At 38.1% G+C, this 14468-nt stretch overlaps 1 protein-coding gene across 2 annotated transcripts in view; it reads right to left on the reverse strand.

Annotated features, from left to right (window-relative positions):
- Positions 1-2133: 2133 nt before the first annotated feature.
- The window catches only part of CEP70 (centrosomal protein 70), an 84026-nt gene continuing 71691 nt past the window's right edge, over positions 2134-14468 (reverse strand). For both annotated transcript variants that reach the window (XM_047783274.1, XM_047783266.1), the window contains 6 exons: positions 10763-10933; positions 8153-8299; positions 7817-7985; positions 7541-7655; positions 6330-6409; positions 2134-2860 (listed from right to left, as the gene is read on the reverse strand). In XM_047783274.1, the coding sequence (XP_047639230.1) occupies positions 2799-2860; positions 6330-6409; positions 7541-7655; positions 7817-7985; positions 8153-8299; positions 10763-10933 (744 nt within the window). In that variant the 3' untranslated portion in view covers positions 2134-2798. The remainder of the gene's footprint in view (positions 2861-6329; positions 6410-7540; positions 7656-7816; positions 7986-8152; positions 8300-10762; positions 10934-14468) is intronic.

Genomic DNA, 14468 nt, shown 5'->3' on the forward strand with positions numbered 1-14468 from the left:
GTATGGAGGTTCCTTAAACAACTAAAAACAGAGTTGCCATATGATCCAGCAATCCCACTCTTGGGCATATATCTGGACAAAACTATAATTCAAAAAGATACATGAACTGCTATGTTCATAGCGGCACTATTCACAATAACCAAGACATGGAAACAACCTAAATGTCCACTGACAGATGAATGGATAAAAAAGATGTGATATATATACTCAATACTACTCAGAAATAAAAAAGAATGAAATAATGCCATTTGCAGCAACATGGATGGACCCAGAGATTATCATAACTAGGTGAAGTCAGACACAAAAAGACAAATATCATATGATATCACCTTTACACAGAATCTAAAATATGACATAAATGAACTTACCTATGCAACAGAAACAGACTCACAGATATAGAGAATAGACTTGTGATTGCCAAGGAGGCAGGGAGGGATGGATTGGGAGTCTGGGATTAGGAGATGCGAACTATTATATATAGCATGATAAACAAAGTCCTACTGTACAGCACAGGGAATTACATTCAATGTTCTGTAATAAACCATAATGGAAAAGAATATGAAAAATAACATATATATTATAACTGATTAACTTTGCTGTATAGCAGAAATTAACACAACATTGCAAATCAACGATACTTCAGTAAAATAAAAAAAAAAAAAATTATGCTTACCAAAGGGGAAAGAGAATCGGGGAGGGATAAATTAGGAGTTTGGGATTAGCAGAGACAAACTACAATATATGAAATAGATAAACAAGGGCTACTGTATAGCACAGGGAACTATATACAATGTCCTATAATAAACCATAATGGAAAAGAATATGAGAGTTCCCATTGTGGCGCAGTGGTTAACAAATCTGACTGGGAACCATGAGGTTGCGGGTTCGGTCCCTGGCCCTGCTCAGGGGGTTAAGGATCCAGCGTTGCCCTGAGCTGTGGTGTAGGTTGCAGACGCAGCTCGGATCCCGTGTTGCTGTGGCTCTGGCGTAGGCCAGGTGACTACAGCTCCAATTCGACCCCTAGCCTGAGAACCTCCATATGCCGCGGGAGCGGGCCTAGAAAAGGCAAAAAGACAAAAAAAAAAAAAAAGAAAAGAATATGAAAAAGAATATGTACATATGTATAACTGAACCAATTTTCTGTACACCAGAAACAATACTGTAAATCAACTATACTTAAATTTTAAAAAATTGTATTTCTTCCTTTCAAAAACTGTTGGATTTCCAAACTGGCTCATAATAATTTCTTGGAATAATCTAATCAACTAAGAGTATTTATATAATTGAATATGCAAAACTTTTTCTAACCAACCCTCAAAGACACAGGTTCTTTCATAAATTGTAGGCTAGTGTTTAGAAATGTAATTGCAGGCAAATAAAACAATTTTAAATCATCTAGAAGGAACTTAAGATACTACCTTATGTCTTATCCCCCAAAGGTCACCATACTTAGAATCTGGATCTTATTTACTGACATTCCACTATGCTGCTTCCTAGAAATTATTTACAATAGTCTACAAGACAATGAATAAGAATAAGGAAGAAGGGAGAAGTCTTCCTAGGCTTGCTACTTATAAAAGTGGGGGTAAAGCGTGAGGAAGTGGCAGTAACCCAAAGAGGCCTGTACTCATGGATGTGAAGCAGAACACTTGACCTTTAAGAAAATCAGAATGGGAGTTCCTGTCATGGCTCAGCAGTAACCCAACTAGTATGCATGAGGACATGGGTTCAAAACTTGGCCTCGCTCAGTGGGTTAAGGATCCAGCAGTGTGGGGAGCTGTGGTGTAGGTTGCAGACTCAACTCCGATCCTATGTTGCTGTGGCTGTGGTGTAGGCCAGCAATTCTGATGCTATGTTGCTGTGGCAGCGGTGCAGGCCAGCAGCTACATCTCTGATTCGACCCCTAACCAGGAACTTCCATATGCCATGGGCGTGGTCCTAAAAAGATAGAAAGAAAAAAAATCAGAATGAATATTGAGAATAGAGAGTAAGTAGAAAGCAACAGGAAAACTATTCTTATGAAAAATGCAGCAAGGGTGAACACGTTGCCCAAGGAGGTCTCAGCCTAGTAAGAGAACATGACTCATTTGTGAAGAATACAAATAAATCACTGAGAACACTTATGCTTGGAAATTCTTTACAAAAATTTTATTTAAGATCTCATGCCTTTATAAAAAGTACATCACATCAAGATAGCAAAAAAGATACTTTTTTAATGAGAGACTTCTACCTACTCATCTATTTTATCTCATAATTCATTTCCTACCCTAACACAATCAAACACTTTTTCCTTCTTCCTTTTCTTCCTTCTGCTCTGAAAGGGCAAGTGTTATAAGAGATATCTAAATAAAAAGTGCCATTTCCTTGCCAGGAAAGCAATAGCTTCCTGCTGGCTGGACTACAGAGAGCCATTGGCATTCCTTGCTCCCAGAACCAAAAAGATTACTAATCTCAGAACTTAAATGCAACCTTTCTATACTTGCACTATCACTCCCTGAGTTTCTCTCTTATTCACACACTGTACTTTAAAACAATCTTAAATTGTAAGCACTGAAGAATTGCTTAAGGAATGATTAAAGGATCTAAAGTTAATTTACTACTTAAACTTAGCTACTGTTTCCTATAAAAGAATCTCAGAGTTAAAAATTGTATGGATGAAGAAGGATCCAACCCAAACAAGGGGGTGAATTTTGAGAGTAAATACATTTTATAACCCTTGTCTGAAAGTAAGATCAACCTTATAAAATACTTGGAATGTTAAGAATGCAATTTACACAGTAAAATGATTTGATTTGTTTTCAGTATGAAAGTATTTTTAATTTCCTTACTGCAGGTACAATGGCATCCAAGTCATCAATTTCTGTAACAAAAAAAAAAACAAGAAAAATAAAAGAGTAGCTTTATCCAGTGTTAGGCTTAGATGAAATGAAAATCTCTATGCAAAGGTAAACCTCAAACACAAAGGCAACAACACTAGTGCTTTCATGAATGTGAAATTTTTCTCCAATAGTGTTGATAGCAGTATCACTAATTCAGGTACAGATGCTTCTTCACAGGGCACCTATTTGTAAAAGCTACCACATACCTACAAAAGCACCCTCTGACTCTGATATTAGCAATGTGCTCTTATTAACAGATCCTACTAGCCACATTTATGATATTACACTACTGCCTCTCTAATTACATGGGTGAGCCCACATGGTGAAATCCCCAACAGAGGCCATCTCTCTCCTGAGCCCCCATCTAAAGACGCTGGGATTTCTCCTCTTGGAACACAGTCCTATCCTACTTCTGACAAAGATTTTGCCTTAGTAGGATTGCTCTTAGGTCTACTTTTTTAGGATGAAACCTATCTACCTAATATAAGGTGTGAAGTGTCTCAGAGTACAGATCTCAGATGCAATGTATCATAGAGCTTAGCCTCGTCCAGCTTACCAGATAGTTCGGGTTCTTTCTGAATTTGATTTCTCTTCCTAAAACTATCTTCTTCCAACCAGACTATGTTAGAAATCACTGTCCAAAAGCTTCTGGCCACTGAGGAAGGAAAGTCCTTCCTCTCTTTATCCAGACTCCAGCCCTACTTAAGGTAAGTCTCTGTGGCAGGTTCTCCAAATGCTCACCTACTTTTTTCTAGATTATTCTGCTAGGTCACCGTTCGTAAACTCAATTCTTTAACATAAAAACATGCTTCCTTAGATTCCATCTCTCTTCCTTCCTCTGTGTTTAGCTGGATATTGGTTGTTCTTCCTCTAGCCTAAACACACGACCCATGCTGTTTAAGCTCCTGACTTCAGTCAGAATTCCTATCTGAATCTACTTATAAAGCATAAAAATATAGGAAAGGAAAAAAATATAAACAAAACTACAACAGAGAATTTGGTTCACACTGTATATTGTGGTAAGGTACGAGATCATGTTATTTCCTGACCTCTATTCTAAAAATCACACCTGTTTTTTCACTAAATGAGAAATCTGCCTTATAAATGAACCTCACAGAGAAGGATTTTGTCTGATACAAGAATTTTCTCAGCTGATCATACCACTTACATGAGAAAAAAGAAAGTCCTCTATATCTGAACACCACTCTGGAGTTCTAGATGCTTAATATGACATCTAGTAATAATAAAAATAGTCATGGTTGCCAAAACAGATTTACCTTTCCAATGTTAAATAAAATATTTACTCCAGAATTTCAACTGTGACCAATATACAGAGTTATCTGGTGGATAGTGTAGATGAACTCTATACATTGAAGCAAATGATTCCACATGAACCTTGCTCAGAATCTTATCTGAGACGAAGTTTCTACAGAAAGATGCTGAAATAAGTGTTACCAGCATACCTATTAAAATATTCATTAATGACAAGAAACACATTAAGTTTGTCGCTACTCCAAAGCAAGTAAAATCACATTACTGCATGAAACAAGGCTCTTTGAGATACAAGGCAACACATTTCTACAATTTCACATCTCAAGTTAAACTTTCAAATTACATTTTGCCTTGCATGATCTTTTCAAATATATGAGCATAGCTAAAACATATTCACCCACTCTCTCTCTCGCTTTCAGTCTACATAAAATTGGCCACAAAAATTTATGTTCAACCTGGCTACATACTCCAGTCAGATACTTATTTCATTTATTCATCTTCTTACCAAATTTTAATGTACTCATTTCTTTATCTTCTACTAAACCTCATCTCCTCTTCTAATTTAATCTTGTAAGTCAAGGAAACATTCTTAAAAAAAAAAACTTCCAATTTCTTTTTTTTTTTTTTTTTCCTTTTAGGATCACACACATAGCATATGGAAGTTCTGAGGCTAGGGGTCAAATCGGAGCTGCCAGCCTACGCCACAGCTACAGCAATGCCAGATCTAAGCTACAACTGTGACCTACACAGCAGCTCAAGGCCAGATCCTTAACCCACTGAGTAGGGTCAGGGATTGAACCCGCATCCTCATGGATACTAGTTGGGTTCGTTACCAATGAGCCATAAAGGGAACTCCAAAACTTTCAATTTCAAATGGGCTATTCAAAAGAAAAAGAAAAACCTGAATTCATTAATGAATAAATCAATTTAAACTTTTTTTTTTTAAAAAAAGAAGTCTTAACAGTAAGATAAATTACCGTTAGTCATATATAACCACATTTAAAGTAAGGACCTCAGTCTCTATTTTGCCTATGATTCCTAAGCAAATTACCTTTTTTTCCCTTTAAGAGATATTACTATTAATAAAGCCCTCAACCTGACCAAGAGTGTAAATGTATCTCTTTCCTTCTACAGATTTATAAATTTATCTCCTCCTCTCTACAGATATTTACTTTATATTACTTTTTATTACCAGAGAAGAAAAATTAATTTGTATATTTAAAAAACAAGGTAGGGAGTTCCCGTCGTGGTGCAGTGGTTAATGAATCCGACTAGGAACCATGAGGTTGCGGTTGGATCCCTGGCCTTGCTCAGTGGGTTAAGGATCCGGCGTTGCCGTGAGCTGTGGTGAAGGTTGCAGATGCTTGGCTCGGATCCTGTGTTGCTGTGGCTCTGGTGTAGGCTGGGTGACTATAGCTCCAATTTGAACCTCCATGTGCCAAGGGAGCGGCCCAAGAAATGGCAAAAAAAGGCAAAAAAAAAAAGAAGAAGAAAAAGGAGGAGGAGGAAGAAGCGAAAAAAACCACATAGCTTCCAATATCATAAATTCTGTGTACATTTCTCATTAGGCAATGACAGATTCAGGGTTAAATTGCACCTAGCCGGGGTAAGGCCATTTCTTTTCTTTTCTTTTTTTTTTTTTTTTTGTCTTTTGTTGTTGTTGTTATTGTCGTTGCTGTTGTTGTCGCCATTTCTTGGGCCGCTCCCGCGGCATATGGAGGTTCCCAGGCTAGGGGTCGAATCGGAGCTGTAGCCACCGGTCTACGCCAGAGCCACAGCAATGAGGGATCCGAGCCGCGTCTGCAACCTTCACCACAGCTCACGGCAACACCGGATCGTTAACCCACTGAGCAAGGGCAGGGACCGAACCCGCAACCTCATGGTTCCTAGTCGGATTCGTTAACCACTGCGCCACGACAGGAACTCCCCATTTCTTATTTAAGTCCTAAAATGAAGGCAGCCTCCAGCTCTTTAAAGGATTATGTGCTTCTCTGTTTTGTAAACTAACCCCAACCAACTTAAACTGCAAGTTAGAAGTTTGTTTCCAGAACTGTTAGTGGTTTCCGGGCACTTTCTGCCACTCTAGGTAAAACACTAATCCAGTGACTAAGAAATACTCTTTCCTCAAACCCACTGACATCTTGAGACTCAAAATTTAACCACCACCACCAAGCTTACCTAAGATTTCAAGAAGATCATTAGTAAATGCCTGAAATGCTGGGAAAAATTCCTCATGTTCTTCCAATTTGTTGATAATGCTTTAAAAAAAAATGCACAGTTTACACTGAATTTTCTTAGGGTTCTTGCATCAGATTGAACATAGAACATTTCAAGATGAAAAGAAAGTGTCCTGCTAATTTAAATATAAGTTTAATAATCATTTACTGCAATCCTTCCTTTTTGAGCTCTTTGTTCATCTAGTAACAATTTTCTAAAAAAATTCTATTATCAGTGTAATTATCTGTTCCAACGTTAAATCTATATAACATTTCTAATATAGGAACTTTCTATTTAGCTTGAGGATTCTTAAGAGACCATGCTTTTATAATATTTTCTAAAAATAACTGGCTTTTATATCCAATATTCTATTAAATATTAAGAATAAGTATCAGTAATAAGCAAAATCGCAGGAAGGAGAAAAAGACCAACAGTTCCTTTAAAAAGCATCAAGTATCAGAAAATTCAAGTTTCAGATTTGGTAAGGGCTCTTTGTGGAAAACATGCAGCATGTTTGTAATAAGTGTTATATGTATGCATTCCCTTCCCATATGCTGCAGTATAGAATCTCGGGGAGGAGGCAGAGGAAGAGTAGAGCTATAATGTTTTATTATTTTTTTTTAATCAGGTTTTATATTAGAGATGCCTAGCTTTAAAAAAAAAAATCCCTAATCCCTACTCCTTCTCATCAAATAATACACATACTGTTTGTGATTATTCACAGATACTCTATTAGACCTCTGTTTCTCTTTTTAAAGTTTTTATTAATGTACTAAAAATTACGGTAATGTACTAAAAATTGGACTTGCTCATATATTCTGTACTCATATGAAGTTGCTAACAAGGTTTGAATTTCTCCATATATATATATATATATATATATATATATATATATATATATAAAATTTCCCTTGGGAACAAGCTTATAGCAATAATGCTGGAGTCCTGACCCACCCAATGTAAACTTATAGGCCCTAGAATCTATTTTTATTTTGAAAACACCTGACATTCCCCCATCACAAAGGTCTTGAGATTATTTTAGATTGTCAAGTTACTTAAAAAATGCTACTCCAAAAGGAAAGGTAAATAATTTATGAAGTTTTCAAAGTTTTTAATTTCACCACTCCAAATATTCTGGATTATATTTTGCAACCTTTTTTTTAAATAAATACCTTTGGAGGTCTTCAGGTCCCAATACCTGCATAACCTTTTCATTCACATCTTCATTAATCAGCCTACACAATTTTCCAACTGTGCTCACCAGCACACACAATGAGGATGAACTATCTGCAAAAGAGAAATAAAAGAATAGAATATTTTTAAAAAGAATTTTTAAAATCATTAAATCAAATATTTTATGCTTCAAATAGCCTCAATTTTTTAACCTACTTTTTCTTGATTTATTAATAATAATTCTTAGGGGGCCAAAAATGACAAAAGGTCATCACCTAGTTCTAAGAGTTCTTGGAGGTTTCTCACAGCATTGTTCATTTCTCCAAGCCTAGTATAAACTTCATTCATTCGTGGATACACTCCAGTTAAAGAAGGCACATCAAATAATTTTTGGAAGTGAGAAACAATTGCTTGCAAAATTTGAAAGTCTGGCATATTACTGTCCTGCCCAAAAGAGAAGGAAAAAAAGAAAGCTTACATCTTAAAATTATTCCAAATCTTTAATAAAAACTTTAAAAAGAGAAACAGAGGTCTAATAGAGCATCTTTCTCATTATTATCAGTTTCCAAGATAACAGTATATTAAAGTGTGAACATTTATATAAGTTTTACCTTTTCTTTATTTTCAAGTTCTTCTAACATGGTATCTACCATAAACAACAGATCTTCAACTTTGATACCTTCATTTTCATCCTGCTTCTTCAAATTATGCCAAGGCACCAGTTCTGCTGATAGTATTTTCAAGGACTTATACAAATCCTTCATAACAAAAAAAAAAGATATGCTATTATTGATTTTTAAAGTTTCCATAATGACACTAATAAAATATAATTATCCAGGCAGATTTTATATATATAAACCATCATCAGTTGTTGTTGTTTTTTAAGTACCATTACCAGGTTTGTTTTGTTTTGTTTTGTTTAGATGGCTGCACCTGTGGCATAGAGACGTTCCTGAGCCAAGGACTGAATCCAAGCTATAGCTGCAGCCTACATGGCAGCTCTGGCAACACCAGCTCCTCTGACCCACTGCACCAGGCCAGGGATTGAACTCACATTTCTGCACCGACCTGAGCTGCTGCAGTCAAATTCTCAACCCACTACACCACAGCAGGAACTCCACCATTACCAGTTTAGAATCCAGATGCTTAAAGCAATTACATGTTATTTATTAGTAGCAGATATTTAATTATTCTGAATTATTGACAAAAAATCTTATGCTTTCTATTCTGTGCTCGATATTTATTTATTTATTTATTCATTTATTTATTTATTTTTTCCTTTTTTGGATGCACCCATGGCCTATGGATGTCCCCAGGCCAGGGATCAAATCCAAGCCACATTTCAGCCTGCACTACAGCTGTGGCAATGATGGATCCTTAACCCACTGCTCTAAGCTGGAGATTGAACCGGCAATGACATAGAGACAGACTGGATCATTAACCCACTGCACCACAGTGGGAATACCCATGTCCTTGATTTTTTTTAAATAACAGATTTATTGAGATGTAATTCACATACCATAAAATTCATCCTCTTTAAGGGTTCAATTCAGCAGTTTTTACTTATTTACAGAGATGTACAACCATCACCAGTAACTAATTCTAGAACATTTCCATCACTCCAAAAAAAGAAAAACCCTGTACCCATGAGCAGCTATTCTCTTCTGTTCCCAGCCCCTGGGTAACTACTAATCTACTTCTGTTTCTATGGATTTACCTATTCTGAGGATTTTACTTAAAAAAAAAAAAATAGAATCATACAGTAAGTGGCCTTTTGTGACTGGCTTCTTTCACTTAGGATAATATTTTCAAGATCCATCCATGTATCTCCAGGAAAGTTTTTAATTCAAGAGGATGCCTAAAATAATTCTACTTAATTTTCATGACAGCCTACTTAGTTTTCTTGGCCTAGCCATTTTGTCCTATTTAAAACTGCACAAGCAAGGCTCCTAAAAGTGTGGAAGTCTAAGAATAGACAATCAATAAATATTTATAGAGCATCTACTATGCACATGGTACACTGTTTGGCCCTTTAGAACAATTTTGTCCAAAAGAAATGTATGTCACAGTAATATTGTCTAGTAGCCACATTTTAAAAAGTAAAAAGAGGAGTTCCCTTGTGGCTTGGTGGGTTAAGGATCTAGTGTTGTCACTGCTATGGCTCTGGTTACAGCTGTGGACCAGGTTTGATACCTGGCCACAACCTGAGAAGCTATGGAAGTCTGGGAATGTTTGTATGCCGCAGGAGCAGCCAAAAAAATAAGTAACAAGAAACAGGTGACATTAATTTTAATATATTTGATTCAATATATCAAAATATTATTACTTAAATAAGCAGAAATTAAATGCTGCTGCCTTTATCAATTAACCTATCCATGAACTACTTAACAAAAACTGAAAAAAAAAAAAAAACCTAGTTATACAATCAAGAATACAGAATAACTCTTTAAAGTGAAGAAATGTTAATCTTCCATGGATAGACAGTATAGGTAATAGTAGTTATCTGCTCTAGACAACAGATAGAGGTGGAGATAAGCTCAGTTTTGAGAGAAGGAAAATAATTTAAAATATGAAGAGAGAGAAAACATTCTCAAACAAAATGAAATAAAGGATAAGATATCATATCTGAAGAGGACTAAGAGCCAGGAGAATCTGTAGTACAGGGATACCAAAGAGAGGGAGATGGAGGGAGAACTGGGAAGGGCCTAGAAATACAAAGTGGGGAGTTCCCATCTTGGTGCAGTGGTTAACGAACCCGACTAGGAACCATGAGGTTGCGGGTTCAATACCTGGCCTTGCTCAGTGGGTTAAGGATCTGGCATTGCCCTGAGCTGTGGTGTAGGTCACAGACGCAGCTCAGATCCTGCGTTGCTGTGGCTCTGGTGTAGGCCGGCAGCTACAGCTCCAATTAGACCCCTAGCCTGAGAACCTCCATATGCCGAGGGAGCGGTCCCAGAAAAGGCAAAAAGACAAAAAAAAAAAAAAGAAAGAAAGAAATACAAAGTGGATCCACTACAGATTTTCAACATGGCAATAGGCCTAAAAAATGTCTTATTTGGTAGAACTTTATAGGAGGCAAAGATAAATAAGTAGCAAGATTCAAGTTTGAGATAAACTAAGCCTTTTTAATAAGCAAACAAAAAATTAAGGCTAGTCCTATTAATGAAGCCCATAGACTTCAAGAGATTTTCAAAGCATGTAAAGAATATTCAACCCCTTACCTTTAAGGAAGTCAGTTGATCTGCCCACATTTCTATGATAGGAACAAGATGCTCAAATCCACAATCTTGAACAAGATCTTTACTAAAATGTTGGGCTCCACCTTTGCTCTGTTTATAAATTGTTACTGGAGCTCTTGGATTATGAATTATTGAACTGATACTACTCAATACCTTTAAAAAAAAAGCAAGTGTTTTTAGTTGAAATGTTTATCATGGTCCTAACAAAGTGACATGCGTTAAAGGAGAGTTTTACTTTATATATGAAACATCATTTTCTGAGTTAATTTTAGGCATTAAGAAGGTCTTTAGTTAAGACTGACACAAGTAATGTTTTGAAAGTACAATCATCAACATGCTTAAATAAGAACCACAGACTTGGGAGTTCCCATGTGGCACAGAGGGTTAAGGATCCAGCATTGTCACTGCAGTGGCTTGGGTTGCTGCTGTGGCCCAGGTTTGATCCCTGGGGAACTTCCTCATGCCATGGGTAAGGCCAGGCAAGGGGGGCAAGAACCACCAACTTCACAGAAAAAAAAAAACAAAATGTGTTTTTGTTCTTTTTTGGCCACACCCACAGCATATGGAAGTTCCTGGACCTGGGACTGAATCTGGGTTGCACCTGCAACCTAAGCCACAGGTGCGGCAACACATGATCCTTAACCCACTGTGCCAGGGATCAAACCCGCACCACTTCAGAGACAATGCTGGATCCTTAACCCACTGCACCACAGTGAGAACATCCAAAAATGTATTTTTAAGTGATTTAGATTTGCAAGTCATTATGAATGGCCTATTTCAATCCTCATAAGGAAGAATAATCATCCAGACAGCCCTAGCTAGAGTCCCACATTTCCCTATTTCCTCACATTTAAGCTAAATCAGATGTTAACTGGCATTTCCTGTTGTTTCATAGATGCAGTTAAAGTTCAAAGAAGGGACAATGAACGAAAGTCCAACACATTCTTTTTTTTTGCTTTTTAGGGCCACACCTGCAGCATATGGAGGTTCCCAGGCTAGGGGTCGAATTGGAGCTGTAGCCTCCAGCCTACGCCACAGCCACAGCAATGCTAGATCTGAGCCTCATGTGCAACCTACACCACAGCTCATGGCAATGCTGGATCCTTAACCCACTGAGCAAGGCCAGGGATCGAACCTGCAACCTCACGGTTCCTAGTCAGATTTGTTTCTGCTGTGCCACACCGGAAACTCCCAATACATTCTAAAGAGAACCATCATGCAAATCTTGCTAACAGGTGATCCAACTGATCCTGGATAGTGACCAGCCTATCACTGGACAGGATTCACCAAGACAAGTGTCTTTCAAAGGGCTGTATAGAACAAGTGAGTGAAAAATGTGTCATTTTTCTTTTCTCCCTATAGAAAGCTACAGGTTCCCTGAGAATTTGATTTCTGATGCTTTTTTACAAGATGTTTTGTTATTGTTTAGTTTAGAACATGCATTTTGGGAGTTTCCACTGTGGCACACCAGAAGCGAATCTGACTAGTATCCATGAGGATGTGGGTTCGATCCCAGGCCTCCTTCAGTGGGTTAAGGATCTGACGTTTCTGTGAGCTGTGATGTAGGTCACAGACACAGCTCAGATCCCACATTGCTGTGACTGTTGCATAGGCCAGCAGCTGTAGCTCTGATTCAACCCCTAGCCTGGGAACTTGCAAATGCCATGGGTATGGCCCTAAAAAGCAAAAAAAAAAAAAAAAAAAAAAGCATTTCAGTGTATCACTTCTATTATGGTTAAACTCTACTTTGAATACCATTTTAATGGAAAAAAACATTAATCCTCCTCTGTTAAATTATTAATAAGAACAGGTATTCCTTCTCCTCATGCCTCACATCTAAGGAGGGTAGTAGAACTCCTAAAAGAGATCAGGGAGCTGATATTAGCTGAGCTTCAGAAGTTCATAGCACATTTCTATCATATGAAGGTGGTGGTGAATCAAGGGAGATTACATATATGTCTAGAGTATCTATTCATACTTTGTAGTTGATTGTTTGCAAAAATTATTACAATTATTTCTGTTGGTTCTCCCATAAAGAAGTAGAGTCTAGGAGTTTCCTCGTGATTCAGGAGGTTAAGGATCTGATGTTGTCACTGATGTGGCTTTAGATACAGCTGTGGCAGGTTCAACTCCTGGCCCAGTAACTTCTGCATGCCGTGGCCTCAATTGGGAAAAAAAAAGGAAGGAAGGAAGGGGGAAGGGAGGGAGGAGGAAGGGAGAAAGGGAAGTAGAATCTATTTTCTACTCCTTGAATCTGGGGTGATCTTGGGTCTTGCATTGGCCAATAGAAAAGGAAACAATGGTATGCCAGCTTGAAGCCCAAGATTCAAAGGGCCTTGATTACTTCTACTCTCTCACATTAGCTCTGCTGCCACATGGAAGAGCCCAGGCTAGATGGTGAATGGTCAAAGACACATGGCCCTGTCATCCCAATCACTCTGATATTCATCCAACTCCAGAGTCACTTGGCTGATTTGTATCTGATGGCAGATGCATGAGGGAGTCCAGCCACAATCAACAGAACTGCCCAAGCACAGTAATATTAAAGGGTTGTTATTTTATTTTAAGTCACTAAGTTTTAGGAGGGTTTGTTACACAGTAAAAATAAATACACATATAAAGACAAAGATGGAACAGAGCAGGAGAAGAGGCAGCAACATAAGAAGTCTGCCCTTTTACATTATGGTAGGGTCAGAAAATACCTTGTGAACTAGCGGACATTTTATAAGGCAGTCAAGCTTTGCTTTCACGAAGGAAAAAAAAACTATCTATAGCTGGAGGAGCCTAGGAGAGTGTTATTTGAATAAGAGGAGGAGAGGGATCTATAAGATATCAGTTGCAAAATATATGACCCACAGAATGAATGGTACATTGCCAAGGTCCCTAGTTGGTAGGGAGGAAATAAGTGCACACGTATGTGTGCACACACACACACACACGCACACTCATTTCATGAAAGAGAAAAACAGGTAGTATTTGGTCATCAACCACACAAAGGGCACCAATGCTAGACTATGGCAGGACCAGTCGAGAAAGATCCTACCAGGAGTTCCCGCAGTGGCGCAGTGGTTAACGAATCCGACTAGGAACCATGACGTGGCAGGTCTGATCTCTGGCCTTGCTCAGTGGGTTAAGGATCCAGTGTTGCTGTGAGCTGTGGTGTAGGTTGCAGATGCAGCTCCGATCCCTCGTTGCTGTGGCTGTGGTGTAGGCCAGCGGCTGCAGCTCCGATTCGACCCCTAGCCTGGGAACCTCCATGTGCCGCAGGAGCGGCTCTAGAAAAGGCAAAAAGACCAAAAAAAAAAAAAAAGAAAGAAAGAAAGATCCTACCATTCTGCTCTCTGTTCTCACTCAACATTCACCCTAACTGCCAACTCAGAAGCCAGATACAGCAGAAGACTAGGAGAGAAGGGGAGAAGTAAGAATAAAGAAACAGACCACATTCCTTTGCCACACTGCTTATTTGGAGAAGTATAGGTCAGGCATGAGATAAAGTAAGCATAGGTAGGAGCTTTATACTAGATGAGAGACTGAAGTTTTTTTGTTTTTTGGGTGTTTTTTTGTCTTTTTGTCTTGTTAGGGCTGCATCCGTGGCATGTGGAGGTTCCCAGGCTAGGGGTCTAATCCTTTAACCCACTGAGCGAGGCCAGGGATCGAACCTCCAACCTCATGGTTCCTAGTTGGTTTT

This window comes from Phacochoerus africanus, chromosome 1 (genome assembly GCF_016906955.1).
Source record: "Phacochoerus africanus isolate WHEZ1 chromosome 1, ROS_Pafr_v1, whole genome shotgun sequence".
Classification (NCBI taxonomy): domain Eukaryota; kingdom Metazoa; phylum Chordata; class Mammalia; order Artiodactyla; family Suidae; genus Phacochoerus; species Phacochoerus africanus.